The sequence below is a fragment of the Genypterus blacodes genome, unplaced genomic scaffold, assembly GCF_046128005.1.
Source record: "Genypterus blacodes isolate CSIRO-AG114 ecotype Tasmania unplaced genomic scaffold, CSIRO-AGI_Gbla_v1 ptg000058l_1, whole genome shotgun sequence".
In the NCBI taxonomy this organism is placed as follows: Eukaryota; Metazoa; Chordata; class Actinopteri; order Ophidiiformes; family Ophidiidae; genus Genypterus; species Genypterus blacodes.
Window position 1 is genome coordinate 860,672 of NW_027466870.1, and position 27,111 is coordinate 887,782.

The 27,111-nt window shown below is 45.4% G+C and overlaps 1 protein-coding gene across 1 annotated transcript in view; it reads right to left on the reverse strand.

Moving 5' to 3' along the window:
- Positions 1 to 4,868: 4,868 nt before the first annotated feature.
- Positions 4,869 to 27,111, reverse strand: part of polrmt (polymerase (RNA) mitochondrial (DNA directed)) — a 30,726-nt gene continuing 8,483 nt past the window's right edge. Inside the window, exons 6-21 of the mRNA XM_076153448.1 lie at positions 26,654 to 26,803; positions 25,793 to 25,963; positions 25,525 to 25,695; positions 25,147 to 25,386; positions 23,060 to 23,845; positions 22,755 to 22,877; positions 20,958 to 21,080; positions 20,440 to 20,619; positions 19,599 to 19,685; positions 18,346 to 18,459; positions 11,300 to 11,352; positions 8,669 to 8,767; positions 8,464 to 8,536; positions 7,330 to 7,421; positions 6,906 to 6,976; positions 4,869 to 6,575 (exon numbers count right to left, since the gene is read on the reverse strand). Coding sequence (XP_076009563.1) covers positions 6,526 to 6,575; positions 6,906 to 6,976; positions 7,330 to 7,421; positions 8,464 to 8,536; positions 8,669 to 8,767; positions 11,300 to 11,352; positions 18,346 to 18,459; positions 19,599 to 19,685; positions 20,440 to 20,619; positions 20,958 to 21,080; positions 22,755 to 22,877; positions 23,060 to 23,845; positions 25,147 to 25,386; positions 25,525 to 25,695; positions 25,793 to 25,963; positions 26,654 to 26,803 — 2,583 coding nt within the window. The 3' untranslated portion in view covers positions 4,869 to 6,525. The remainder of the gene's footprint in view (positions 6,576 to 6,905; positions 6,977 to 7,329; positions 7,422 to 8,463; positions 8,537 to 8,668; positions 8,768 to 11,299; positions 11,353 to 18,345; positions 18,460 to 19,598; positions 19,686 to 20,439; positions 20,620 to 20,957; positions 21,081 to 22,754; positions 22,878 to 23,059; positions 23,846 to 25,146; positions 25,387 to 25,524; positions 25,696 to 25,792; positions 25,964 to 26,653; positions 26,804 to 27,111) is intronic.

Consider the following 27,111-nt stretch of genomic DNA (forward strand, 5'->3'; position numbering starts at 1 on the left):
AAACCATTCAAAGTCATCGTATCATCAACATGCAAATCCATTCTTCTTCTAATCTGGAATCTCATATTCATTCAGCCACGGTGTGTTGGCGACGTGTCACTATGCCAACCTCAATTCACTGCACCGATAATGAAACTCCTGCGATGCTCACACTCGCTGTGTGTACTGTACGGTTCAAATTAACAGCAGAAGACAGCACGCACACACACACACACTTCACAAGGATGTGTGTGTGTGTGTGTTGCACGGTGCTTCTCTTTGATGAATTCATCGGATCCCACAGATTTGAGTTCAAAAGCGGGCAGAAAGGAGGTTTCCTGCCGGGCCTGATGTTATATTCACCTCAGCTCACTAATTCCTAAACCATTAGTGGCCGATGAAAGTGGAAATTGGAATCCCTCGCTCGGTTTGGGACTTTTATCATTCAATGAATTTCATTATCCACTGCCAATAATGAGCTCCTCTCTTATATTCGTTTTGCATTTTCATTTTGTTTAGTTTCAGTCTCGGTGTTTTTAATCCATCCCCAGAGCTCTATACAGAACTAATAGGAATATTTTTAGTCATTTTTATAAAGTGATTTGAAACTTGAGATCTGTATTTTTGTTTTAGGCCCCGGGACTTATTTAGCTTCACAAAAAGTCCTTAAGAATGAGTCTTGTTATGATGATTGTGTTTCAGTGAACTTGTTTAAAGAATTTGCATGAAGACTGGAAATGCATTTAATGACAAAAATAGTTTTTAGTCATTTCAAATTCGTCGGAAAGAATAGAAAGGAATGGACAAAGATGTAGTTACATACAACAGAGATCAATCAACAGTCACAGTCACACGTTACAAACCTCACCACCATGATGCAAAATCAACACCACAACTTCAAAACAACAGCAAACACAGACTTCAACCAAAATTCTGGGGCCTGAAATGTTTTGTATGCAAATCCTGAATGACACTTAACAACTCAGAATCAGACTAACACACTCCTCACGCTAAGTTATGAGCAATAAGCAGTTGGCAATACTTCACAAGTTAGACTGAAATCGCAAGCTACTGAATATAAAGGTCAAAGGTCATACATCGTGTAAAACAACCTAGGTTTACGTGTTTAGCCTAGTTTACCGTAGCTGTAGACAAGTTAACTAGACGACGGTTGGGAGGAAATCATCTTTTGAATCTTTGCTACAAAAACTGTATTAACATCTGTATGAAATATTACTTGAATATTAGAATTACAGTAGAATAAAAACACTTGCAGTACAGAGGATGGAGCACTTTTTGATCATCGGCTTTGTATATGATCCTGTGTTGGTTGCCGTGGCGACCACACCCACTGTTTATTATTAATTTAACTATACATATTTATGATTTCATTTCCTTTTACATGATGTCACCTCTGGAATTCTTGGACACCTTTGTAACTCTTACCAAACATGTTCAGCATTGTGTGAGACGGTTACACACACACACACACACACACACACACACACACACACACAAAGCAGTATCGGTATTTGCCATCTTGTGTCCTTATTTCCCAATGACTCTCATCTCTCCTGTGTGTTTCCACTCTCCATTCTAGTTCTTTCTCCATTAAACATACCTTCACACATGAAAGTAAAGACAGCCTGCAGACTGTGGAGTGGAGTGGAGTGGAGAGGAGTGGAGTGTTTTCCTATAAAGGGCTCCTCATTGGAGTCCAGCGACTTTACTTTACTTCAACGCTGTCAAGTAAATGCAGGCTAATGACTTCAGATGATTAGTGTTTGGGTTCAGCCTTTGAACCGGCTCCCCCAGTCCAAACCCCCCCGCCAGTGACTCGCACCATAACATGAAAAGAGCAATCACTCGTCATTACTTCTGTTCCCTTTCTTCATAGATCTGAGGCTCGGTTCCTAGCGCAGTACCGTCCATCACCACAGAACGAGGTCACGGGCGGGGTGTGTGTGTGTGTGTGTGTGTGTGTGTGTGTGTGTGTGTGTGTGTGTGTGTGTGTACCGAGAGAACCAAGAAGACGTCCATATGTCAGTGACCTTGTTTTGTTCACACTTTTAACTAATCACATCCCACAACAATGACTGTGCATAAATAGTGCCTAGCATATATTAGCGTCTCCACAAACAGTAGACTACATGTACTACTACTCTTCTTGTGTGTGGCTGTAAAACCCCCATAATGCAAACATGGCTGTCAGTTATATCTCTTTGCAATACCTGTACAGAGGAAATAAGAAATAAATTGTATTTGATTACAGTATGATTCTACTCTTTCGTGTTTAGCTAACTCAGAGTGTTGGGTTAGCATGTTGAAAAAGCACAACAAAGCTTTCCCAGATGATAATTCTTGGTATATTCCTACTGGGAGCAGTGCTTCTTAATGCAATAAAAGCTTGTGATGGTGAAATCCTCTGCCTGATGTTGTGAATATTATAAAGCCGGAGTAAAAATGACCTCTGACCTCTTGTTAGCGATGGTGAACCAGCCCTGGTGTTCCCATCTAGTTTTGTCTATCAGTTATTTAAGGATTTCAAGGATAAAAGCTCCCAGGAACATTTCATCACTTTGTGCGCTTAATCACCAGCCGGCCATGTGGTGCGTTCTGTTACATCACCCAGCAGATGTGTGTGCGTATGTGTTTGATAATTCTTCTACACACACACACACCTGCCACCGCTGTCCTGATTCTATCCCCTGGACTGTGTGTGTGTGTGTGTGTCCTGTTACTGAGTGGAAGGGCCTGCAGATAGGCTGGGGGAGCCCAGGAGCCCTGGCAGGGAAATCAAAGCCTCTCTCTGTGAGTTCTGAGTGCTCCGGCTATCAAAGAGTGACGGCACGTAGCACCGCCGTGCCTGTCAGATAGCGAGTGACACTTCCACAGTCTGCACTTTCTCACACTAAAAGCTCCACGCCGGCCGTCTGTGCTGGATGTGACTGGAGTTTTAAAGTCGTATTCCGCATCAGCGCTGCTGCTCTAAGTGATCCTGCCACAGTTTGATGGCATTTAGTTCAATATGTGAGACTAGAGCCATAACTCAGCGGTCAGGATGTTTCGTTTATAAATAACCCTTTTATAAAGTTCTCACATTTCCTGACAGGATTGATGTACTCTCCAAATCGTGAACAACTCTAAACTGAACAAACTGCATATTTATGTGAAGATACAGATCCTAATCGAGAAAGAACTACTTAGAAAATTGCAGAAAAGATGCTTTGCATTCTTCTACTACAATTCCGAGATGCCATCCTTAGCTTTTCCTGGACAGCCACAATAAGGCTTGTCGTTACTCCAATGTTGAAAGATGAGACCGGCTGCCTGGCTGCCAGTGGGCAATAAACAGAGAAGCAAACGATAAGAATTCAATTTGTGCTTTCCTAACTGTGACGGCCACACACAGCAAGGGGAAACATGTGCCAGTTAAGTATTGCAAACGCCTTAATCAAGTGAGCCCGTTAGTGAAGTCATCTCACTCATTAAGCTCGCCAGCAGGGTGCCGAGAGCCACGCTGTCTGTCTGATGTTTACTGAAGCAGACATACGGACAGAGGCGTCACGCCGGCTAATACGCTGAACTGTGGAGATAACCAGGAGAGAAAAAAGGGCAAAATCCACCCTGAATTCTACATTTTTCTTCTTCTAAAATATGGGGGCAAAAAATGTCCCCTGTATGAAAGTGACTCACCATTTGAGTGTAATTAATTTAATAATGATTAAAACTAATTTATTGTAACAATAGTTTGAATTAACATAATTTTAATTTCAATGTGAGAAACTGACTGATAAAACAGCTGAAGCGTTGTGTGTTTACTAACATATATAAAGAATAACTTGGTAGAAGTCAATTGTGCCAGACTGAAACAGGAAAGGATAACAAGGATGCTGAGGACTTTAAAGCCATTGGTTGAAGGATTGATCGATAAACTCAAATGATCCGATAGCAGCATCAGAGTCTCTCCTGTATGGATCCGACCAAAGCTGCAGACAGCAGACGGGCAGAGCTCTATTTTGTTCCAAAGTGAAGAACTTTTTGTCTCTACACAAACAATCATAGAAGCTTGATGGCTTTGACAAATACAAAAGTTGTCTTCCTTTGCTCTACACTTCCCCTTACAGAATCCTCATCAAAACAACGTGTAAACCTCTGGAGGGCCCATAATGGACGCCATCTCCACCATTTCCTGCTACAAGCTGCGTTCCATTACTGCAGGTCGGATGGTGCACAGGTCCATTTTAATAGCAGACATCCTCGGAATCACCCAAGAGAAACGGAGACGGGTCCATCCAGCTCCACGACAAACAGCAATTTGCTGAAAGGACATCTTCAATATCCTGTTTACTCCGGCAGCACAGAGTTGGCAGTAGTTTCTCCACTTCGACGAGAAAAACAGAGCGGCCGGTAGGTTTACCGGCCTCCTGCCCCGCGTGATGTTGTGCAGTTTGGACATGGCTATTGATCGAGCCGCTTTTACACATATCCATCCCTCCATCCATGCCCACTCTTTGGTGTGTCAAAAGCTAAGTGAAATGTGATACGTGTTAAGTATGTGAAACGCTGAGAGCACTTTACAGAGGAGAGCGTCTGTCCTTGAGCCCCGGGTGGAGGAGTCCAGAGGAGACGCGTGCTGAGGTGATACAGTATAGAAGAATGCCCGCCGGCATATCAGACAGGTTCAAGGGAAATGTGATTCATTTGTTGTGTTGTTTAGTAAACTGCCATGGATGCAATAAAGAAAGGGTAAAGGCAGAATAGATCATCACAATGTCAACGCAAAGGTCACACAGCGTTGGGATCAGAGTAATATCTGGAAAGCAGGACTTGGATCACAGTCATCAGTCATCAGATAAGATAGTTTAAGATAGTTTATTTATCATGTGACATATGACAACAATTAAGCAGGTGTAACTAACTGAAGTACAATTGCTTGGTTACTGTACTCGGTACTAAAAAACACATTTACTGAGCTTCTTCAGGTCTCCTCCACATTGGCTTCGTCCATCTCCAAGTCCAGAGGGATTTGAGTCCCAGTTCATCCATAGAACCTTCTCAGCTTTGAAACACGAGGTCAAAATGCGTTAGTTGCTCTTTTAATATTCTTGGTGAAAACTGAGCCGATGTGATTGCCAGAGAAGCAAGAATATGTAAGTGCAATAAATAAATCGGCAATATGAGAAATAATTGTCTTATTCAGTTCATCAAGTGCTTGAAATTGTGAAAATGGGTGTGCAGCTACTTTAAAGTATAATAACAGCAGAACTGTCATGGATATCAGTTTCCATTCATTTGATACGATAGCTAATTTTTGCCACGATAGAAAATTCAGTTTGAAGAAAGATGAAATATGTCAAGTATGTCGTGTTCTGGTCTTCATCCACTTCAGATGAGAACCTACAGGACCATCAAAGGTCATTTTCTCTTTGTTTGGGCTGAGCCTATATTTGCCTTTGAACATCAACAGCACCTTTTGTGTGAAACCGCTGCGTTTCCAGCACTGATCAAGATAGCAGCTCTGCTATTTTTACTTCTAGATGTGGCACTGGCCCAGAAAAATAAGATGGGAGTTGATTAGGGAAGCCTGTGAGCCCTTTGTGGTGCATCTTAAAAGGAAGCCTTCATCTCGTGACAATCGAATTTGAATAAGCAGATATAACTAAGTAACCAACTGTCTCACACACTCACTCCTGCTTAGCCGACTACCGATGTCAATCATCTCTTAGAACCAATGAATGAATGAGCAGACATTTTAAAAAACACATTTATTTATACGATCGGGCGCTAAGTCACTCTGTTGGAAGTGAGAATCAAGTGTGAATTGCGGTCACGACGCTATCTGAGCAGCATCTGTTCCTCCTCTCCTTCCTTCAGGCCTCTTTCTCCAACTTCTCTTCTGTGTGTTCCCATTTCCATAAGCGAGGAGTTTGGTTCCTCTTGAAACTTTCCAATGGAGTCGTCTCGAAGTTCAAATGTTTTTGAAGATTGTAAGCGATGGGCTCCATGATTGATGAGGTGAGGCGGAGCAGGTCAGCGTCCTGTGGAGCGCTGTCTTCCCGCTGTGACGGCTCGGCTGCTGAGTCCACTGAGCTGCTGGATCATTGTTTTACAGTGGAAGTGTTGCTGACAGATGGAGACTGACGTACTTTTCTGATGTGACTCAGTCCATGATATGGCTTGTAAGCTAACACAGTAGCTCATTTATCTCCGACACAGGCACAAGAACACACACACACTTGATTGTGTTCTACGTGCCATTATAACAGAACAACAGTAGCTTGGAAGTCTTAATGTTCCCAATTCATGGGTGATTTCCTCAACGCTCCCTTGATGAGAATCTCACCCGACCGGTCAGTCAATCGAAACGGATTCACCGAGTGTGAACGTCCCCCCCCCGTGAGCTCCAGCGGGGGGCGGATCAATGCGGTAGTGTGTGTGTGAGGGAGCCGAGGCCGGTGGGAACACCTGGACCAGCAGAACTCCCCTGCTGCACTCTGTCGATTCCTCTCATCTCCCCTCTGTCAGTTTGTCTTTACGATCCTCTCAGCTGAAGAAATACGTGGATTTCTTTACCTGCTGGAGGTCAAAATCCCCTGCAGGTGAGAGGAGAGAGAGAGGAGAGAGAGAGAGAGAAGAGCGGCGGCAGGTTAACATCAGAGAACAACGGCTCCAGTCAGGAAAGTGCAGCTACGGAAACTTTAAACAGAAAAAGTTAAAGGTTCACTTCTGTCCAATTAGGCAATTAGGAGAAAAAGACACACACACACACACACACACACACACACACACACACACACACACACACACACACACACACACACACACACACACACACACACACACACACACACACACACACACACACACACACACACACACACACACACACACACACACACACACACACACACACACACACAAACCTGTCTTAGGCACTTTGCCCAGCGACAGCAACAGTGTCCGGTACTCGATGTACTTCTTCTCCTCCTCATCGCTGCCGCATAAAGAGAAGAGAGAGAGAGAGAGAGAGAAAGTTGCTCAGGCATCCAATTATCCCCGAGAGGAGAAACGGTTAGACGCTGCATACGACTCGATAGGATAGAAGAAGAAAGAGATCACACGTCGCAAACAAAGGGGATGACAAACTGTGGCGCTGTGGTTCGAAGCTTTACACTGCGATGGTGTGTTTAGATTCCTTCACTGTACACCGGATCTCATCTACCATAAAAGTCTGTGAAGTGTTCAGCCCGACCAATAAATGTTGCTGTGTATACACTAAGAGATGAAAAGTGAAACTAATAAGTCGTTTGTGTTTGTGCTGTTGTGCGTGTGTGTGTGTAAACTCACCGCATCTCTGCACAGTATTTCACTAGCAGGAAGTTTGACAGCTCCTGAAGGATGGGCTGTTCGTGCAAGGCCACAAACTGTTCCCGACAGATCTGACAGGAGGGAGAGGGGGAGGAGGGGAGAGGGGAGGAGAGAAGTGTTCTATTAGTGACTCTGGCCCAAAACATGTGTCGGACCGGCTTCCCAAACCGGTGTGAGGTTGACCTAAATACAGACAGACGGGGGCGGAATAGGGAACTAAATGAAAGAGAACAAACCTGAGAGAAAGGCAGAGGCGCTGAGTCACGCGGGGGAGAGAGGAGGAGGAGGAGGAGGAGGAGGAGGAGGAAAGACGGACGAGTCGGCGTCATTACTTCGCACACAGACGGCAGGTTGGTTTATGTCCGTCTGAAGGGACGATCAATTAGCGCGACTATCCAGGTCCGAGTCATGTGCAGGGGCGTAGATAGACATTTAACAGCCCCCGCACTCCCCCGCCCCCCGCTTCAGTGTCTAATCGCCCGCGTAATGAGAAGGGCGTGCACACACACATATAAGGAGACAGAATAGGAGCGAGGCGGCGATGCTGCGTCGCTGACTGCAGCTCCTGAGAGTTTGGGTGAAGGCATAAAACCAAAGCTCCATCCAGAGATAACCGGGGCTGTGTGGTAATTTGATTCTGTCTTGTTTCATACGTGTGTGTGTGTGTGTGTGTGTGTGTTGTGCGTCTCAGTCTGGGCCTGCTGACAAGCCTCGTATCACCATGGGGGGGCAGAGAAGTCATTTACAGCAACAACTATCAACAGCTCTGTTTGATAGAGACATACGGTGCTGCCTGCTGCCAGCAAACATACCAAGCCGTGGAGAAGACTCCCATTTTTCTTCTCAAACTGGCTTCCTGCTTGCAATCACAGTTACACGTCCGCTGCCCCCACTATTCTCTCACAACCGGTAACCTTTAGCGGTCACTGTGCCGGGAGCTAAAGCGCGCTGGGCTCTGGTCTTGTAAGGACAGAGCGGCGGTGCATAAAGAGACAAGAGACACGGGACGGGAAACAGCAGCGGGAGTGGAGAAGGAGGAGGAGGAGGAGGAAAAAAGACGGTGGAAAAGGTTCAGCTCGGAGGCAGACAAATAAAGATATTGTGATTTAATACCTTGTTCATGGTGTCGACGGTGAGGGCGTGAGTCCAGAAACAGTCATGGACGGAGGCAAATGTCAGACCGGACCTGGAGGAGAGGAGAGGAGAGGAGAGGAGAGGAGAGGAGGACAGAGACATTAAAGGAGACTTTTTATTCATAGCTAACAGGAGGTGAACCCTGTGTGTGTGAACTCTGTGTGTGTTTGTTCAGGGTGGATACCTGTAGCAGTAGAGAGCGGTGAGCATCATGTGTGTGGAGTCCAGAGAGTGGATGTAGTTTGGTGGGAAGGCGTTCTTCTGCTTCATCGTGTCTGGTTTCCTGTGAAGAGACAGAGAGCAGAGCCAAAGGTTCACACCAGACACTACATTCATTTCTTAAGGTTGTCTACATCGGTGCCTCTTTGGTCAAAGTTTCAGCCCAGAGTCGTCTTGTTCTTCTCAGGTGGCCTCATTAGGAACGGATTCTAGGTCTTCCCCCCCCCCCCCCCACCCGTTAGAAACCCATCACCACCCTAGACCGTCTGCTTTCAACACAAAGGGGCAGCGGTTGTCTCGAAAAACTCATTCTGGCCGGTTCGTACCTGCGAACCTGTTCTTTGGGTCGTTACCCAGAGATCATGATCATCATCGAGGGATTGGAACGTACATCGAGCCGTAAATTGAGAGCTTCACCTTTGAGCTCGGCACAACAACAGCCGGCGATTCATTCCCCAGCTGGACGATCCCGACAAAGAACCACGGCCTCATCGACAACACAATAGCCTGGACTCTGATGAAGATTGCATCGCCGTGACGCACACACACACACACACACACAATCACAATAAATCTGCAGTATTATCGACGTTGGGTGATTTTAGAAGACATACTAGTTGGGCCCACAAGACTTTTAGTGGTAATAATGAATAAAACATTAAAGTTTGTGGTTCTGAGGGCTTCCAGACGACAAATATAGACGTGCGGACGGAAATAGCACAGGGTAATGGAACTGGCAGTAAGAACGCATTCTGCCAATCTGTATCCTCATGTTGTCATTACGCCGTGCTTCTCCCCGTCCAAATCCTCTGGGCCGCAACAAACCAGGATGCTGCTTTTAATGGGAGTGGGGAGTGAGAGTGAGAGCGAGAGGGAGAGAGAGAGAGAGGGAGAGAGGGAGAGAGAGAGAGAGGGAGGGGGGGAGAGGGAGACTGAGAGAGTGCAGTCTCACGCGTCAGTCTCACTTTCCATCCCTCCGTTTTATTATGAGTGTGGATATGTCAGTCTTTATCTCGGTGCTCCTGGGTTGTTGTTTTTTTTTGGGGGGTCTTTATAAGATTCCTCCTAATTATTTGCAAGCATTTGCGTCTATATTTAGAATGGGAGCCTGCTTCCTCTCTCTCCCTCTCTCTCTCATTTGCACGGAAACACAAACACGTCACCTTCTTGTCCCGCAGGCCGGTGTGCTGACTGGAAAGTGGCAGTGTGTGTGTGTGTGTGTGTGTGTGTGTGTGTGTGTGTGTGTGTGTGTGTGTGTGTGTGTGTGTGTGTGTGTGTGTGTGTGCCTGTGCTCTCCGGAGTCTAACTTGTTTTCTCCCCAACGGAGCTGAGAGTTCATTTCACGTCCCCGAGAGATATTGAGAGTTGGCATGGGGCTTATAGCGTTTAGTGTTCCACTTTTCTTAGGAGGCGAAGGACAGCGAGGGGAGATGAAAATAGAGGTTGAAGGCTGTCAGTGTGTGTGTGTGTGTGTGTGTGTTTGTGTGTGTGCGCGAGAGAGTGAGAGAGGGGAAGAGACGGCTCTCCCTGTGCCTGTATTTACACAATCTAATGCCCGAGGAGCTTTTTTAGGATCTTTAATTACTGCGAGTGCAATTTTGTGTGTACGTGTGTTAGCCCTTGCCTCTGTGTGTGTGTGTGGACCTGGCTCAGTGTGGCAGCCTATGTAACACTGATGCATTTCCTTGACAGCCTCCTGCCCTCTCTCTCTCTCTCGCCCTCTCCCTCTTTCGTCTGAGGTGATCCAGTATTCGCTCTGCTGGATCTGTGTGCACCGTCGGTGACATAACAGGGAGGACGGCCGCCAGTCTTTTTGGCGACTTCGTCTCATCCTCTCCCACTCGGTCTTCCCCTGTCTCCTCCTCGCCGACTCTCATCTGTCTTCCTATCTGTGTGTTCCCTTCTCTTCAGCTCTCTCACCCACGACCTTTATTCTCAGTCCTCTCTTCCTGCCACATTTCCTCCACACCAAATGCATCACACACACTTACCACTACTACTCCAAAAATGGAATCAAAATATTCTACTCTTCCTCCATTAAATTTCAAACACATTGGACAACTTCTCTGAGCCGACTTCTTTCAGCGAATTTCCACATGTAAAGTTGAAGAAAGGCTTTCAAAAGCAGTTTCCAAACACGACGGATGGGATTTCCTTCTTCATGAAACATTCAAAGTTCCATCTGAGTTTTGAGTAGGCAATTAGTGAAAATACCCACTGGAGACAAGAGCCTTTGTGGAGTCGGCGTGAGTGAAAATGTAAGCTAATAGCCTCGGGAGAGAGAGCTCCACTTCTCCTTTCATTCACCTCCTAACTCCAAACAGAAGCTCGTGGAGCAGTCTGAGGAGAGCCGCCAAACTCCCCAAAACCCAAGACACCCAAAGACTCCTGCTGTACACACAATCTGTCTCACCAGCGTCCCTCTGTCCTCGTTCCAGGTCACCCGTACCGGGCTAACTTGGTGACATTTGAACACAAATGCCAGCGAGCGCCACGTGGGAAGGAAAACATCTGCTGAGGGTTTAGTGTCAGGACGGAAAATGAGAAGGGGAAACATGCGGAGGAGGTGTGTGCGTGGGGTTTGGCCAGGACTTACTCAGTGTGGTCGCAGCTGACAGCGATGTGGGTTTGCTGTAATTTGCCCTGCACCTGGAGAGACGGAAGCAAAGAGAGAAACCAGAGAGATGTTTCATTGTTGCTCTTACTTACTCCATATCAATTCTTCAAATCACACACACACACACACACACACACACACACACACACACACACACACACACACACACACACACACACACACACACACACACACACACACACACACACACTTACACACACGCACACACACACGTCGTGACGTCATTGTTGTAAAGTTTTGATGACATCATACTTGTGTCTTTGTTAGTTTGATGCTGCCACTGTTGCCTATATAGACTCAGACACGGCAGCTGTGTTTTCTAAATAAACATTTAAGACAAGGCTACCGAGACTCGTTGTCGGACCTTTACCCAGGAAGTGCCACATCTCTGCCGAAGAGGAAGCAAGAGGAAGTGCCACTACATTTATGGAGACGTGGACGGGCTTAGCTCTTTTCATCTCCAAACTTTGCGATTTTAATCGAAGAACACAAGTCAGACTGGTCAATCCGGTGCTGCTTTCAACAAATGTTCTATTAAATATCATTTGGACGATGTTTATGATTGCAGCCATTGTTTTGGGGGTCATGTATCTGGACAGCTGTCCCGCTCAGCCAAAGATCCCCGTCTACCTCGCAGTGTTGGGCGTGTTCGGCCTGCTGTCACAGTCTCTGTCTCAGGTCTACGTCTGCAGCTTCAAAAGGGACAGCAAGACTTTGACCGTCGTCTTAACCTGTGCCGTCGTCCTGCACCTTTTCACCTTCTGGTGGGTCGTCGCAGGTACCTTCTGGGTTTATTGTATTGATCTTCCAAACTACTCGCCTGGAACAGATCGATCCTGCCATAAAGCCATATACCGGTTCGCCTTCGTTGTCACCTCCCTTATCTGGTTATCCATGGGTGTCCTGCTAATCTGCGGTGGCTACTTCCTTCTCCTAAACTGTTATAAAATTGCTTCCCACATGGCATTCGTGACCAACCTCTCCTATGATGACATGAGTGATTGCCCACAACAAAGTGCTGGTGGGGTGTGATCGGCCCAAGGGTTTACGTCCTGTTCATGTGAAAAGAAAGCGTGGATGATCATGCATCAGATTGGAGCAGAATACTGGCAATGATGACAATAGTTTTTTTGTTTTTTTCATATTGGCTGTGCTGTTGTCATAGCAGCTGCCAGTGAAAGCATTTTCTCTGCAGCATTTTCTGCAATAATGTCATTATATTAATGTTTTGCAACATTTTGCTGTGATGTTTTTCCCCCCCCACATAATAAAGGATACTAAATGGATCAATCACTACAGTGTAAGCTTGTTCAAATAAGGGTGGCAATCAATCACAGCGACGGAATATTCCCTCCAATCAAAATAATTCTCGAAAATAGTGGTGGCCGACAATGGAGACTTGAATGCAAAATAATTGGCTACTTCATCAATTACACTCTTCTATTTCTGACATACAACAACCGCAAGCAGGCTGAACTTAACCAACCGTCAGCGGTATAAACAGGAAGCTATTTCTCAGCGTGTGCACATTTCTCTCTGCATGATTTTTCTTTTTTTTCACACATCTGCAAAACTAAAACACTGACTGGCAGTGGAGCAAAGACTTAGCCCTCTAATCCCCAGAGGCTGGAGTGTCCAGCCAGTCAGCCGTGCCATCTTAAGGCATGTGTGGCTGGGCAGACTTGTCCCTGACCCTTGGAAGCATGCCTGGGTGACGACGGGGGCCGCTATCAGGGGAGGAGAGATACGACTGGCAACTGGCAGAGGAGTCTTCAGAGCCTGTTCACTCCTCATCAATACCAGAACACCGCATTAGTCTGTTTACCTTTCAGTCGGCCCGCTAATGAAGACGAATGTCTGTCCGTCCACGTCTTCGTCCGTCCACCGGCCAGCCTGAACACATTTCTGCCTAAAACGACGGCTGAAGAAGGCTAATCCTTTTACGCTGATGGAAAGAGCTTTCACTTCAGCACTGCAAACACTTTGATCAATTTGTACTCTAAATAATGAAAGTGCTTTTATCATTTAAAAGCTCATTAAATATTGTTATAGAACAAGATTCAATAATATGAATGAACCGCAACTATAATGGAGTTTCATTCAGATGTTTGTTCCCAATTACATACGGGCTCTCATGAGGACAGTTATGTGGAGGGGAAACACATGGAACTGTGTCATGAAAAGGCAAAACAAACATGGATTCTGGGAAAGCCTTGCCTTTTGTTGTGATATGCTAGTGTTAAACTGAAATGTGAATGATTTTCGTGAAAATTCCGTCCAATCTAAGTCACTTGGAGCATCGTAAACACAACTTCTATAAGGTCAAACAGAAGAACAGACCAGTGAATTAGTCCTACAACACAAATGCAATGTAGTCCTTAAGAACTGTCAACTGTCATTTCAATCTCTGGTACCTACGCATCATGTTGCCCAATGTCAAGTGACTGATTGCATCACTTGTGAGGGTCCAGAACTTCACCACTGATACAACCGGCAATGCAATAGTTGGGGCCTTCATAGTGCGAATAAATGCAAATGCATCAAATTTCCTAATTAATTCCTGTATAGGGTCTTTGATTTCAGCTTTCTTTACTATCCTCATAATAACTCAGAAGAGTGCAGAGGCAGTTAAATGCTAATGTGCCATTTGTTCATTTGATCCCGCTTATTTCACTGTGGGACGGACAGAGAAGCCGCTAATGCAAAGATGATGATTGATTACTGCATTTGCAAAGTAAATTTGGTAAACTGTGGTGGTGATGATAATGAATAAATGTAAGGCTTACAGCTGTGAATAGTAAGATCACCATGGGTGGAGTCACATCCCAGCAGTCTGTCCATTAGTCACTGTATGTAGAGTGGAATAATATAGATTTGTCCCAGGGAGAAACCAACACGACACTGAGTCTAAATTCAGCTGAAAGGGAAACTCAAGAAGTACTGAACGCACAAATGAGCAGAGAGATGCTGAAGTAACCAGAAATGCTGCTATTTAAGAGATGAACTTTTATCCGCAATAGGAAAATCCAGGCTATAAGCTTTAACTCCTCTACGGTGAGTTCATGTATAGGACAGTGTAAACACTCAAATGATTAACCTCACCGTATAGAGAAGGCACCGATCTAACAGGATTACAGTGACAGGTGCTCATATGGACAGGAGGATATTAAAGCTAGTTTCAGGGAGACACCAAGCTATCTGGTTTGGCGGCTCCATTCCATCGCTTGGAGGTCGGCGTGTGATGAATGACAGAACCATAGATTAAAAAGAAACGTTTTTTTAAATAGAGGCATAGTGTGGTCAAACCCCATTAGTTCCTCCTATGGAACCTATCTCATCCATCATTGCTCTTGGAGGACCTGGGGTCGGGGTCTGGGGTCTGTCCATCATTCCCCTCTTTGCGTTCGGGTCAGACGTGGCAAAAAGGAAACGCCATGATGAAAAGAAGGAGCGAAGGTGAAACAAATGGCCGTAGCCTTTTGGCGTGAGTAATGGACTACCGCAGTGTAAATGAGGTCACCTGCTCGGGCCGTACCCTTGTTCATTATCATACGGCCACAAATGCAAACCCTGAGTCAAATTTCCGCGTTATGATGAATGAGACCTTGACTGATGGGACTGTGTGTCCGCGGGGGACGAGGCTCCTTTCGTCTAAATCACCGAGAGTCGCAGCACAGATGGTTTCCTGGATAAAATAGCCTTCGGGAGCTGCATCAAAGCCCCCCCACCAGGAAGGGAATCCCCATTCATCACATGCCGCTTAATAACATCTCCAACCTGTTCCTCGCCAAAACCAGTTCAGCCCTATTCCCCTCCATCTCTGCGGTTATAGGTCACCTGGTCCTCTAACTTGCTGCTTTCCTTGAAGACAGATGAGGACAGCAGTAGACACACGGTCCCACACACACACCCTCCTAGTCTTGTCACACTTTCTCTGACCTTTTCCCGGGTTGTTTCCTTGCTCAACTTTCCTTCCCTTCCTCTCGGGGGGTTTCCTTGATAGTTAAATGGCATTCATTATTGCGCCCCAAAATGCCACCAGATTCCGCGAGATCAACGGAAAAAAAGCGGACTACCCCGGGGGAACAGCTGGCTTCCTTCCCCGTGAAAAGGGAGGCATGGAGGGCAGCACGGCGACATTTGGAGATGCAGAGTGTCTCGGAATGTGAATGAAAAGCTGACTCATGGTCAAGTCTAGAAATTCCGCTGTAACACTACGTCTATAACAAAGCGAGGCCGGTCGGACACGGACAATGGAATGCCATCTGCTCGGCGAGATAGCAATGCGTGTTGTATAATTAATGGTATTTCTAAGATATACGTGTTTGGACTTTGAAGGCCACTGAAGTCAACTACAGTTTTGAAGTTGGTAAAGCAGAAACAAACTACTGAACTCTTTGCTACCAACAGGAAATGATGACAGCTTTAGAACTTCAGAGGACCAACGTCAAGTTTTACACTTAATAAGGATAAATATTTATAAATATCAACCTGTAACCAGAGCCATCACACCACTCTCCACAAATATTATTACCGTTCATCAGTTAGCACTTAGCTCGTCCATCAATAGAGTCCGTAAACAATGCGAGTAGAGAGCTCCAGCAGATTTAAGAATCATGACACAGTTACGGTGCATTAAGCACATTTCACCCAGGAACAGATTGTGGCAGTAATTAAAGTGGTCTGGAGCTCACGGATTCTACATTGTTGTGGTCAGAATGCAGGATCGTCCCGGGAGGAGCAGGGAAATAACCTACAGTAACTGATTATTTCCATGTACAGTAAAGGGCATTAAAGCACAAGCTTTTAGTTACACTCTAAGCTCATAAATCCAGTCAAACACGACCGATGATTCCCTTGCGTCAGCATCCAGTGAGAGTGAGATTTCAGTCTAACCTTGCCTTGGAGGGGGATAAAAAATAAACAAGGAATCGGAGCCAGAGCGACCCCTGATCCGATTAGTCCCAATCCTGTTATGCAGTCTCACTGATGTATGCTCATGCTCTATTCAGTTACACACTCGGGCTGTAATTTCCTCACGCCCATCAACTATGGAAAATATTTACACAGGTCAACAAGATGTGTTTGCCCACTAAAAAGAGGCCACCGGAAAAGTACTACATAGTATATTCCCCCATGAGTGAACAGACACAGTAAACACACTGCTGTCTAATAAAAGTCAAAGTAAGTGTTTTCTCCCCCCCCTACTGGTTTTCTCTCTGTTCATCATATTTCATCTTCCCCTTCTGTCTAAAGTCTAATTACTAGTGACCCCTGCAAATACTGTGGCCTTGGACTTAAGAGGCAGAGGGGGAGCTGGGAGATTGGATTTAATCCAGCTGCAAAGGAAGAAGGTGACCTTTCTGCACCTTAGTTTAATTTGTGGTGCCCGGTGATGCAACTGGATTATAGAATTATACTGCGGAGGATGAAGAAAATGATCTGTGAAACATGAGCTGAAACTTCATCCGGAAAGTTAGCACTTCACTTCAGTCGTTATAGGGCTTTGAGTAAAGGCAGGATAATCAGGTATCTTCTCCCTAGCGCAGAGTAAAACATGTGAAATCAAGTACACGCCTCTGCTACGTGGAGAGACGCACCCTCTGGGGACCCGGCATCCATCACCCAACCCTCCTCTTCCTCCTGCTTGTGAGGTGTCACTCCTCCTGTAGGCCGACAATCACAGACACGCATTCAAACTCCTTCCACACAGATGCGTGTACAAAGGCGTGTTATCTTCACGTGTGCGGCCGCATTGACGTGTTATCGCCGAGATGTGACCACCGTCCTGGTCGCCATAGTGACACTGTGTTCGGCTCCATTACAGTCGGGCCACTCACAGCGAATCACACTACACCATCAGAGGTGCACTCATGCAACAAACCTATCCAGACTGTTCCACTTGGAAAACCCAGCTGGGACATTCCAGATGCGAGAGTGTCTAGAATTTAGAGCTCTGTGATAGGCTGGACGCCGTGTGTGTGTGTGTGTGTGTGTGTGTGTGTGTGTGTGTGTGTGTGAGTGAGGGGAGGGGAGGACAAACACAGCTGATATTTTAGGAGGAGGAGGGAGTTGTTCCAGTTTTCTCTGTGATTCCATCCATTCAGCAAGCTTACAAACCGCTGCTTTAACTCCGGGTCCATGCATTATTCAGAGACTAGACTATTAAATATTTACTTATATATTCAATTCTAATTTTGTATTTTCATCCTTGCAACTGATCCACTGTATCACTTGCAACTTCTGTTTGTATTTCCTACTTTGTAAGGTACTTTAAAAGACATATGAAAGGCTCAGATGTAGATTAGATGAGGATTTCAATAATATGGACGCTCCACCCAAACAATTGAGCTCCCACACAGTGCAGGTCTGACAATGGGCACAATAGCTTTTGTCTTCATTGTCAAACTCAAGTGAGTTAAGGCCCGCCGGGTAACAATGAGTGAAATTAGGCTGTGTGACGGCTTGATGTCAGTGCATAAACACAGCATATAGAATAACATAAGATGACACTTATAAGGATAATGATCTGTTCTCAGTGTTGACGTTGATTGTTTTATGGTTGACTTATGAATATCATCAACAGGAATTCCATCAATGAATGGAAATTACACATTGAAATGATGATGATTATCTTTGTGATATTCAAAGGGCTCATTTATCTCACGGCAATATCAGTCAGAGCACAGCAACCTGAGCCTGAGGACAATAACACACACTTACACACTCATCATTTCAAGTGTTCAATTATCTGTGTGTGTGAATGTAGGTGTTGACTGGCGTAGAATTATAGACAAAAAAGGTCAAATGTGAGGATTAATTATAGTACTGAGGATGCTGTGATAGGTGAGACAACGAGAAACAGCCAGCAAAGGCAAACAGGCACAGATACCTGGCGGGGAAGCTTAGAAAGGTCAACCAGTGGTGTTTACAAAGTATAGGAATGAAGAAAGACCCCCCCCGAGGCATTCACTCGTTCGCTCACACATCCCAATGAGACGTACCACATATTGGCGTGTGCGGTGGTAGGGCTGGATGACGGGTAAGCCCAGGGGTGTCACCCACTCCACCGAGTGGCCCGCCTTGGAGATGAGCTTGGCGCTGTCCGTCAGCCAATCCTGCAAAAATGGGCACAACACAAGACGTAAAGAGAGTGCACGCGCACACACACATTCTTCAGGGCACAATGGAGTTTACATCGGTGAGGTCAGACAGCCGATGAAACTTTTATGTTCCACCGTGTAGACGACTTAATAAATCAGACTATAAATATAAACACAGTTGGGATTTGGAAGGTCAAACTGAAAACAGAGCAGGCACCCTCTGCATCACATTCATTTACAACTGTTGTACATTGAACACTGTGCTGTGAACATCTGTTGCAGGCCTACTGAAGAACGGGTGAAAAGTTGTTGCTTGCTCTAAAAATTGCCAGTGCAACAGTGTTATTCATGTGAGTGACTGGCACAGTTTAGCTCCAGAAAAAGAAGCCCTATTAAGGTCCCACCAACATCTCCTCACACATACACACACAGTCACATGCAGCTGTGAGAAAGATAAATAGGGGGGGGGTGTTGAACAGAGAACACAAGAGAGGTCAGGCAAGGGAGCCCTGGGGAATGATCAACTACTTCTGTCACTCACACCTCAAACCACTGCTGCAAAATGCAAGAGGACGTGACCTAGTTAACAGCTGCAGGTGCACACACACACATATCTACACAGGAGCACCAGGTTGGCTCCATGGCATGAAGGGAAGGAGATTTTTCATCTCACACTGGGTCGTCCCCGCACATTCCTCAAAGGACACACACACACACACCAACAGTGGGTGGCGGCCCTATTAGGCAGAGAGACTCCTCCCGGCCTGTGGCGATAATGCCCAATCCCCTGCCAGGTGCTTTTTCTAAATCCATAAATGGAGTCATGTGATGAATGAGCGCCATTGCGAGGGTAATCGTTGCGTGAAATAGTCAATAATAAAAATAAAATTAGGTGTTATGTGAAGTGTGAGATCAGCTGCAAAAAAATGGCTGTTACTCACACACACACACACACACACACACACACACACACACACACACACACACACACACACACACACACACACACACACACACACACACACACACACACACACACACACACACACACACACACACACACACACACACACACACACACACACACACAATATGCTGTGTGTGATAAGGTGTATTTTATCTAACTTTAATGTATTGATGGTTGATGACCTCACCTGGATCTCTCTGGTGGCCGTGAACATCTCTTTTAAGCTGCTGAACACCAGACGCACCAGGTAACTGGATGCCTCCCATACGTGATCCTGGGAGAGACGAGACAGGGTTAATGTGTGTATAGCATGAATGTGAGTGAGGAAAGCTGTGGCAGTGAAAGAAAGTGGTCCATTGTTTCGAGCCCTTTATCACTACGCTGAGATAACCTCCTATCCTCCGCCACCCCTCTCTAATCAGTCACAATTACACTTCCTGCTAATTTCCTGTTTAATAATTAGGGTTATTAGGCAGAAGTAATTTAACACGGGGGCCCGCCGGCTGTGCAGTGGTAGATACACTGACAGCTGTATCTCCAGCATCGCATCCATACAGGCAACGCGCTTAACTGGAATTATTGCCAAGGATCTCTACGAACTACAACAAAGGATTTAAAACCGTCTCGTCTTGATCAGTGCACGAGACGACGTGGGACTCTCCGCATCAAGGTTACACTTACGGAAATCCCTTTGGGTGTGCGATCAAGCTTGCTAAAAATGCAGGCGGGCGCCGTCACCGTGGAAATAAATGCTTTAATGTGCAGTAGGGCTATAAAAAGCTCTGTGTGGTATTAATCTGTGTGTAATACTAAAAATGTATGGACTAGTTCCACAGAGAGAAAATGTAGACACAGAGAAATGTTTTCAGTGACCTAAATAGAGGAAACCCAGTGCTAACAGGGCCCTCTGTCAAAGCAGACTGATACCCTACTAAAAATAACACAGTGTGCAGGGGAAGAGAAGGGAAGGGAAGAGAAGGGAACCCCCTAAATCACTCCCCGCCCCCGCCCACACCCTCCACCCATACCTTGGGGAACTCATCAATCTCCTTCAGTCTTCTTTCTATCTGGCGGCGTCCCCCGTAGCGTGTGACTCCGTATACCACAGTCATCACAGTCTGCTTGACCACTTTCCTGTTGATGAAGCCCTCCAGGACCTGAGCGATCTTCACGTCGTTCTTTGCGTCCCGTGCACGGAACTCCTCCACCTGAGACACAAGAGGAAAACAAACACATGCATAATGATTTCAAGTGTCGAGTATTAGACAATGTGTCAAAATGATTTGACATATTGTCTAATGACGGCTTCAATACTGTCCAATCTATTTTTGTTATGAACTACATTTATTTAGTATATATTAATATGAAGACCAGATTTTCGCTATCATCATTTCTAAATCTGTCACTCACTGTGCCACTGAAAGGGAACAACTAGAAAACAACAGCTGAGAAACTGCAGATGTCACTAGCTATCAAAATCATCTACAATGAATTTCCGCTGTTCATGCAGACAATCCGGTATCGTCAGTAGCCCACAGGTGCTGACCTGCTGTGCGATTCCACTGTACACATCCTGGGGCACGTCACACGGCATGAGGTTGACTGATGTGGCACCAATGACATCTCTGCCGAGGGCAGCATAGTGCTGCAGACCATTACAGGAGCCATCCTGCAGGAAGGAGACGGGGAGAGACGGCAGAGACAGACAAGGATAAGGAGGGTGAGAGAGGGCAGCAAGGAGAGAAAAGGGAAAATGAGGAAAAAAGACATGTGGAAGGAATGGAATAGAAAGAAAAAACAAACAGGCAATCACCAAGAAGAACGCAAGTGTCTACAGCAGAATAAGGTGTGATTTGTTTGCAGCCATTAGTCTCAGCTCATAACAACATATTGTCGTGTCTCACAGCCACAAGTGTCTCTTTGTTTGAATGTTTCAACTACTGCAAAATGAAAAAAATGTGCGAGAGCTTCTTAAATTAACTCTCATTCAAAACAACATCTGGACTCGACAGAGCAAGAGGAAAGGAATTAGGAATGAACAAAATGAACTGCCACTCAAGTGTTCATCACAGAATTCATATCAATCACAAATAACTGATCAAGACAAACTTATTTTGGTTTATTTAAAGATTGCCCCCGTCGTTACCACTAAACGTAATAACAAGCTGTCCACCAGATGGAGTTGTTTAACTTAATGAAATTGGTAAATTTAGATTCCCCTTTAATTGCGAGGTAGCGGCTCACATTACTGCCAAATGAAAAACTTCGCACTTTGAGTCGTGCTGGCAATTTCTGGCTGTGTAGAGAGTTGAAGTCACAATCAAGATTTGTAACCGCAATTAAATATCTATTCCTTTATTATTCCACACATAAGGGACTTCCAGAGGCTACACACACACACATACATATTCTTTTTCAAAGGACAATTAAATGAACTCATTAGAGCCGTTGCATAATGAAAGAGGCGCTAAATTCTTTCCGTCACATTAATTAGACAACATACCAAACTATGTAATGCAGGAGAAGCCCACGATTTGTTTAATGTATTTTTAATGTTTGAGAAATTCTGTTCTCTAGGCGCCTAGAGGTCGAGGACACTTTCTGTATCGCTATTTACTTGCATTACATTGGTTTACTTTGATGGAATTTAACATGACACGATTCAAGCACCCATTCATTATAATTAATATAAATAATGCAAATACATTATGGTAACGTACGTTGATGAGCTACGGTCTAATGCAGCTGTTGTCTATGACCTCAGGGGCAGAACCAGTTTGCTCAGGTCTTGTTAACACAAATCACTGATCCGCCGCCACGTGCCTGTATAGTTAATGGCCCTGCATAGTTAATACGCCCCGCTACCATAACAATAGTGTAGAGGCTTTGTGTTTTCTTTTGCCGAAGGGATTTTAAATGCCGATACTCAGATTAGTATCCTTCAAGCAGGTGTGTGGTGGCTGTGATTAGTGCTACAGGTTTATGGCAGATAGCATGAAATGGCCCCAGATGGCAGTGAAGGTCTTGGCTTGTTAACTTTGATGTGCGCCCTAAAACCGCATCATAAAGCACGACTGAGCGGCACGCCTTATTTAAAGGAGGCAATAAATGAAACTATGAATGGCCTAGGCCTTTTCAGACGGGCGACTTACTAACCTAAATATACAGGGATCAGATACAGATATGGCATGAAATACCAAATTAGGTCATGGGTGAGCGATGTTTCTAGATTCTCTCTATAAATCAGAGATCCCGTATGAGTGAACACATATTTAATCCGTCACAACATGGCAGCCTCTCTAACCAACTGTGGAACCTGCAATGGCCCGGTGTTAAACGGTACCTGGTGAACGGGGAAATGAGAGATGAAATGCTCCGGGTCTGGAGATCTCACAGCTTTGGCTATCTCCATGCAGCAGGCCAGAGTCTGCCAAGGCTCATCTGCAGTCATCCACCACTTCTTACCCTGAGAAAGACAAACACACAACCAAGTGGAATCAAATGACAGAAAAAGCATCACTTTGTGCTTTGGCCTTGGCATCTCCTTAAGGTTCCCTTGGGAAATGGTGACTTCAACTGTGAGACGTACAAAACTACGGATGTACTGAGGAATCAGCGATTAGTAAAGACCAATAAATCAATACTGACCTTCATAGGGTTGTCAGCAGAGTCCAGGATGTCCTCCATGATAGAGTTGGCGTAGTCCAACCGGCCCTGCAGTGAGTTCTGCTTCTTCAGCCCCGTCAAGTTGACTAAATGGATCTTTAGCCAATTCAGGCCAAAAGGACCTAAGGGCTTCCCCTCTGCAAAGATGAGCATGGACCGAGTCACATCGCTCCCCAGGTGATTAAAGTATGGCGGACACGGGTAGACTCGCCCCCGGAAGTCCATATTGTGAGGGAACCAGAAGACCTCGTCTCTCATGTAGTTGGCAATGGAAATTTTATTGAGCGCGTCCATACGCATGCTGTGCATCTCGCTGCATTTGTTTTTGGCACTGACCACATTCCGTTTCATCTGGGACTTCTCTGTGGAAGTAAAGGAAGGATCTTGGAGGTTGACCTGGGGGATCGCGGGCGCCTCTGACATGGGAGGAGGGATACCTAACTTCTCACTTCCTCGGTCGTTGAACATTGAGATAATAATATCCAACAGAGGTTTGTTGACCCTCCAGGCACAGTTGCCGAGCAGGTTGAGAGAGTCTAAGGCTGGATCGAGGTTCTGGCATTTCTCCAACAACTTCTCATGCTGGATTGCCCCACCGAGGGCACGCATCAGCTTGGTGGGTGTCAGCAGGTAGGCCCCAAACTTGGCAGAGGTCCAAGGGAGAGGAGGGCACCGCATTGGCAACATATAGGAGTCAAAGGTCAGCTTGGACACCGTGGCGTCCTGCATCATCTGAGTCAGGATGGGGTGGGGCTTAATGAAGCCAATCTGGTGGGTGAAAGACCAAGAGATTAGAAGGAAATGCATGTCAAAGATCATCTTCAACACCAGGTTACCTCTATACTCAAAAGATCAGACTGACAGCTGTCGTTCCATACACATCACTTCCCAAATTGGGTGTTTGTATGTAATTAAAAGTGGTCGCTTCAATATTATCCATAAATTTCACATCACAGATGGGCAGATGATGTGGTAAAGCTTCAAAGGGACATATTTCTTCAATCAAATATCTCATCAAATGTTAATATAACAATTCCACTCTGCATTTGAGAAGAGTAGAATTCATAGCTAAGCAGGCGAGAAGTTGACACTGATACATATTACATTATGGCTGCTGCAACAACTAATAACTGTAGGGTTATAATGTAATTTGTGCTGTGACCCTGTAGTAATTATAGTTCCCCATGTTCACCTGAACAACGTTTACCAGGACACAACCTGGTTGGAAACAGGCTGGGTCATATTCCAAACTCCTTACACTGTCTATTATGTGGACCATCTTATATTGGCTTGAGAAAAATACATTCATATGAACGTATTCTACATTTAAGGCAGAAATAGTGTCAGGCTCTGTTCCAACACAGTGACCTGACAGAAAAATGAAACACCTCAGCACTGCGTCCACGAGTTAAAGGGTCATGCTGTGCTGTAAAATCATTACAATGCACCCCCGATGAGCCACCCATCTCCATCTGCACACAGCAGAGCAAAGAGGGCGGGCATCAGGGAGAGATTAAAAAGGGAATGAGACTAAATGAAAGAGAATTTTTGAAAAATATCTTTAAATACTACAACCACCTATGAAGAGCATTAGGTCTGAATGTCCAAATGTTATTGTTATTTCCTGCCCCCCTTGTGCCTGGCTCCCAGGGCAGAGCATCAGCAAGCCAATTAAAAAGGAGACGAGGCTGGAACCTATCTATATTATTATATTCTTTCATCATTTATATCTATGTAAATTCTAAACCCAAAGTGCGATGAATGTTCCTGATGACAACAATGTAGACATTTTGTGCAAATGAGCAGTAAAACATCTTCATCAAATCAAAACTAGCATCTTTTAACTACTAATGCTGCTGGATATGGTCCATTTAATGAGGCCCACTTAATGCACAACACACACTGAAGCAGTTTTGATCATTTTGAATACTTTCTCAGTGTTTACAGATCCCTTGAACTAAAGTTTTGGCTTTGTGATAAGGAATCCTGCAGTCAGGTAATAAGATCAGATGTTTATGTGCAAACCCTAAGGTTCTGTTATGATTGGATATGCATGTTGTCCACTGTACCTGTCGGGTGGAACGAAAGGTGTACATGTGGTAAAGGATGGGGATGATCTTCCTGTCAACGGATGGATTCAGGATGTCGCTGTTAAATTTGAGGTTCTTGACCATCAGTTCCAACAGGTAGATGCCCAGCTGCACCATTATGAAGTCCGGCCAGTGGTCCTCGTCCCCCAGTAGAGTGGGTCCTGAAGGCCGCTCCGCCTCCAGATTACACCACTGCTCCCTGGGAAGGACATTGTTTGTCTGGACAGGGAAGAAAGGTAGCTTATTATCCTTTTGCAAATATTTCCCATATGTCCAAGATGCATTTAATTACAAATGCTGCATCTTAAATAAGCTGTTTAGAGACACATCTTAAGTAGAATTTGTATAGTGCTTTACCTTGGTATCTTTTACCAGCAGCTCTGCATACGAGCTGTAGATGTTGGCCAGTTTCTCCACCATCTGATTACAATGCTTCTCCCGCACGCTACACATGGTGAAGACCCGGTTGCCCATATAAATGGCTATAGTACTCAATGACACTCCAGTGGGAGGCATGGTGGACAGACTCTGTGCACAGGTGGGACACAAGTTCAAAAGGTCAAAGACGTGAAATCCTTTGTGTGGCGTTCAGGCGTTGTGGTTATGCTTTTAGCTGTATGCTTACCTGTATCATGATGTCAACATAGTCTCTATCATCCAGCAGACAGAGGAAGGGATACAGGTTGCATCCGGTGAGTTCTCTGGTGCTGATCTTAGACAGGGTGATTCTGGCCTCGCCCAGGGCATCAAAGAGGACCTTCTCCCACTGAGCTCGCTGCTCTGCCAAAAGATCCCTCTGAAAAGAACAACACAACTGTTATCCATAGGGAAGAGTCACACTTACACTAGAATGGAAATGGCCATGATAATTATTCACGCCTGATAAATTGTAATTAATTGATTAAAGGAATAATGTATAATGTCCTTTTTAGGTAAGTAGGCACACTAAGTATTACTGACTGACGTGGAGACAGAGCCTGAATTGTGATGGAGAGGTGTCTCTGCTGTTCCTCTAGAGGCCTCCATTATAATACATTATTCTGTCCTGCCTGTCTGTAAATGCTTCCTGACCACCAGGGATCCTCAGCCTGCTCCCCTCACACGTAGCCTATCTGCAGAGGCAGACGAGCCAGACTGGACTGTAAATGCCAAGGTTGGAAAGACGGCACCGCAGGAATATGCCCCTTCCCCGAAACCTCGGGCCTGAAATGAATATTATTCCAAAGTTTCTGCTTGAGATATTTTGCTGAGGGGAGACGACGTACCCTTGGATATGAAAGGGATTGTTATTCTCTAGAATTGTTTACAAGAATTCCATTAGATAAAAGATGTCCAGTGGTGAAAAATGAAGTCCCAAACACATTTACAACAACGGAATGTTCTCTATTTCAGGACACCACTTTTCTCAAACCAGTATATGAATAGCTAGAAGAGAATTGATCCACCAAGCGTGAGATGAGGAGGGGCAGCAGGAGAGTTTGTTTACCATTTTGGCCATGGTTGCGGTGACAGGTTTGGTGGCCTCCACAGAGTCGATGGTGACGGTGCAGTTCAGCTCCATGTCGAGCTGAGCTGTGAATCGCTGCTGGAGCTCCTCCTGAGTGAAGTCCAGTCTGGGGTACTGGTGGTGTCCATCCTGAAAGACACACACACATAACATTTAAGGTTCCCACAGGGAGCCAAAAACTACTGTAAGGCACCATAAGTGTCAGGCCAAACCATCAGGGAAAGATAGCCACTCAAATGCTTTAGTAGCAGCCTTTCCAGACCAGTGAGCAAAGGATGAGTCATAAAACCAACTCAGCCTGCTGCCAAGAGAGAGTCAAACTGGGATTCAATCTCACGTTGACTCTCCATGCTGATAGAAACCAGACAAATAGCTCATTATTCACAGCATAATAAGGTCTGGAAACATGGTGGTCGCTCTTGGAATTGCATTATCAG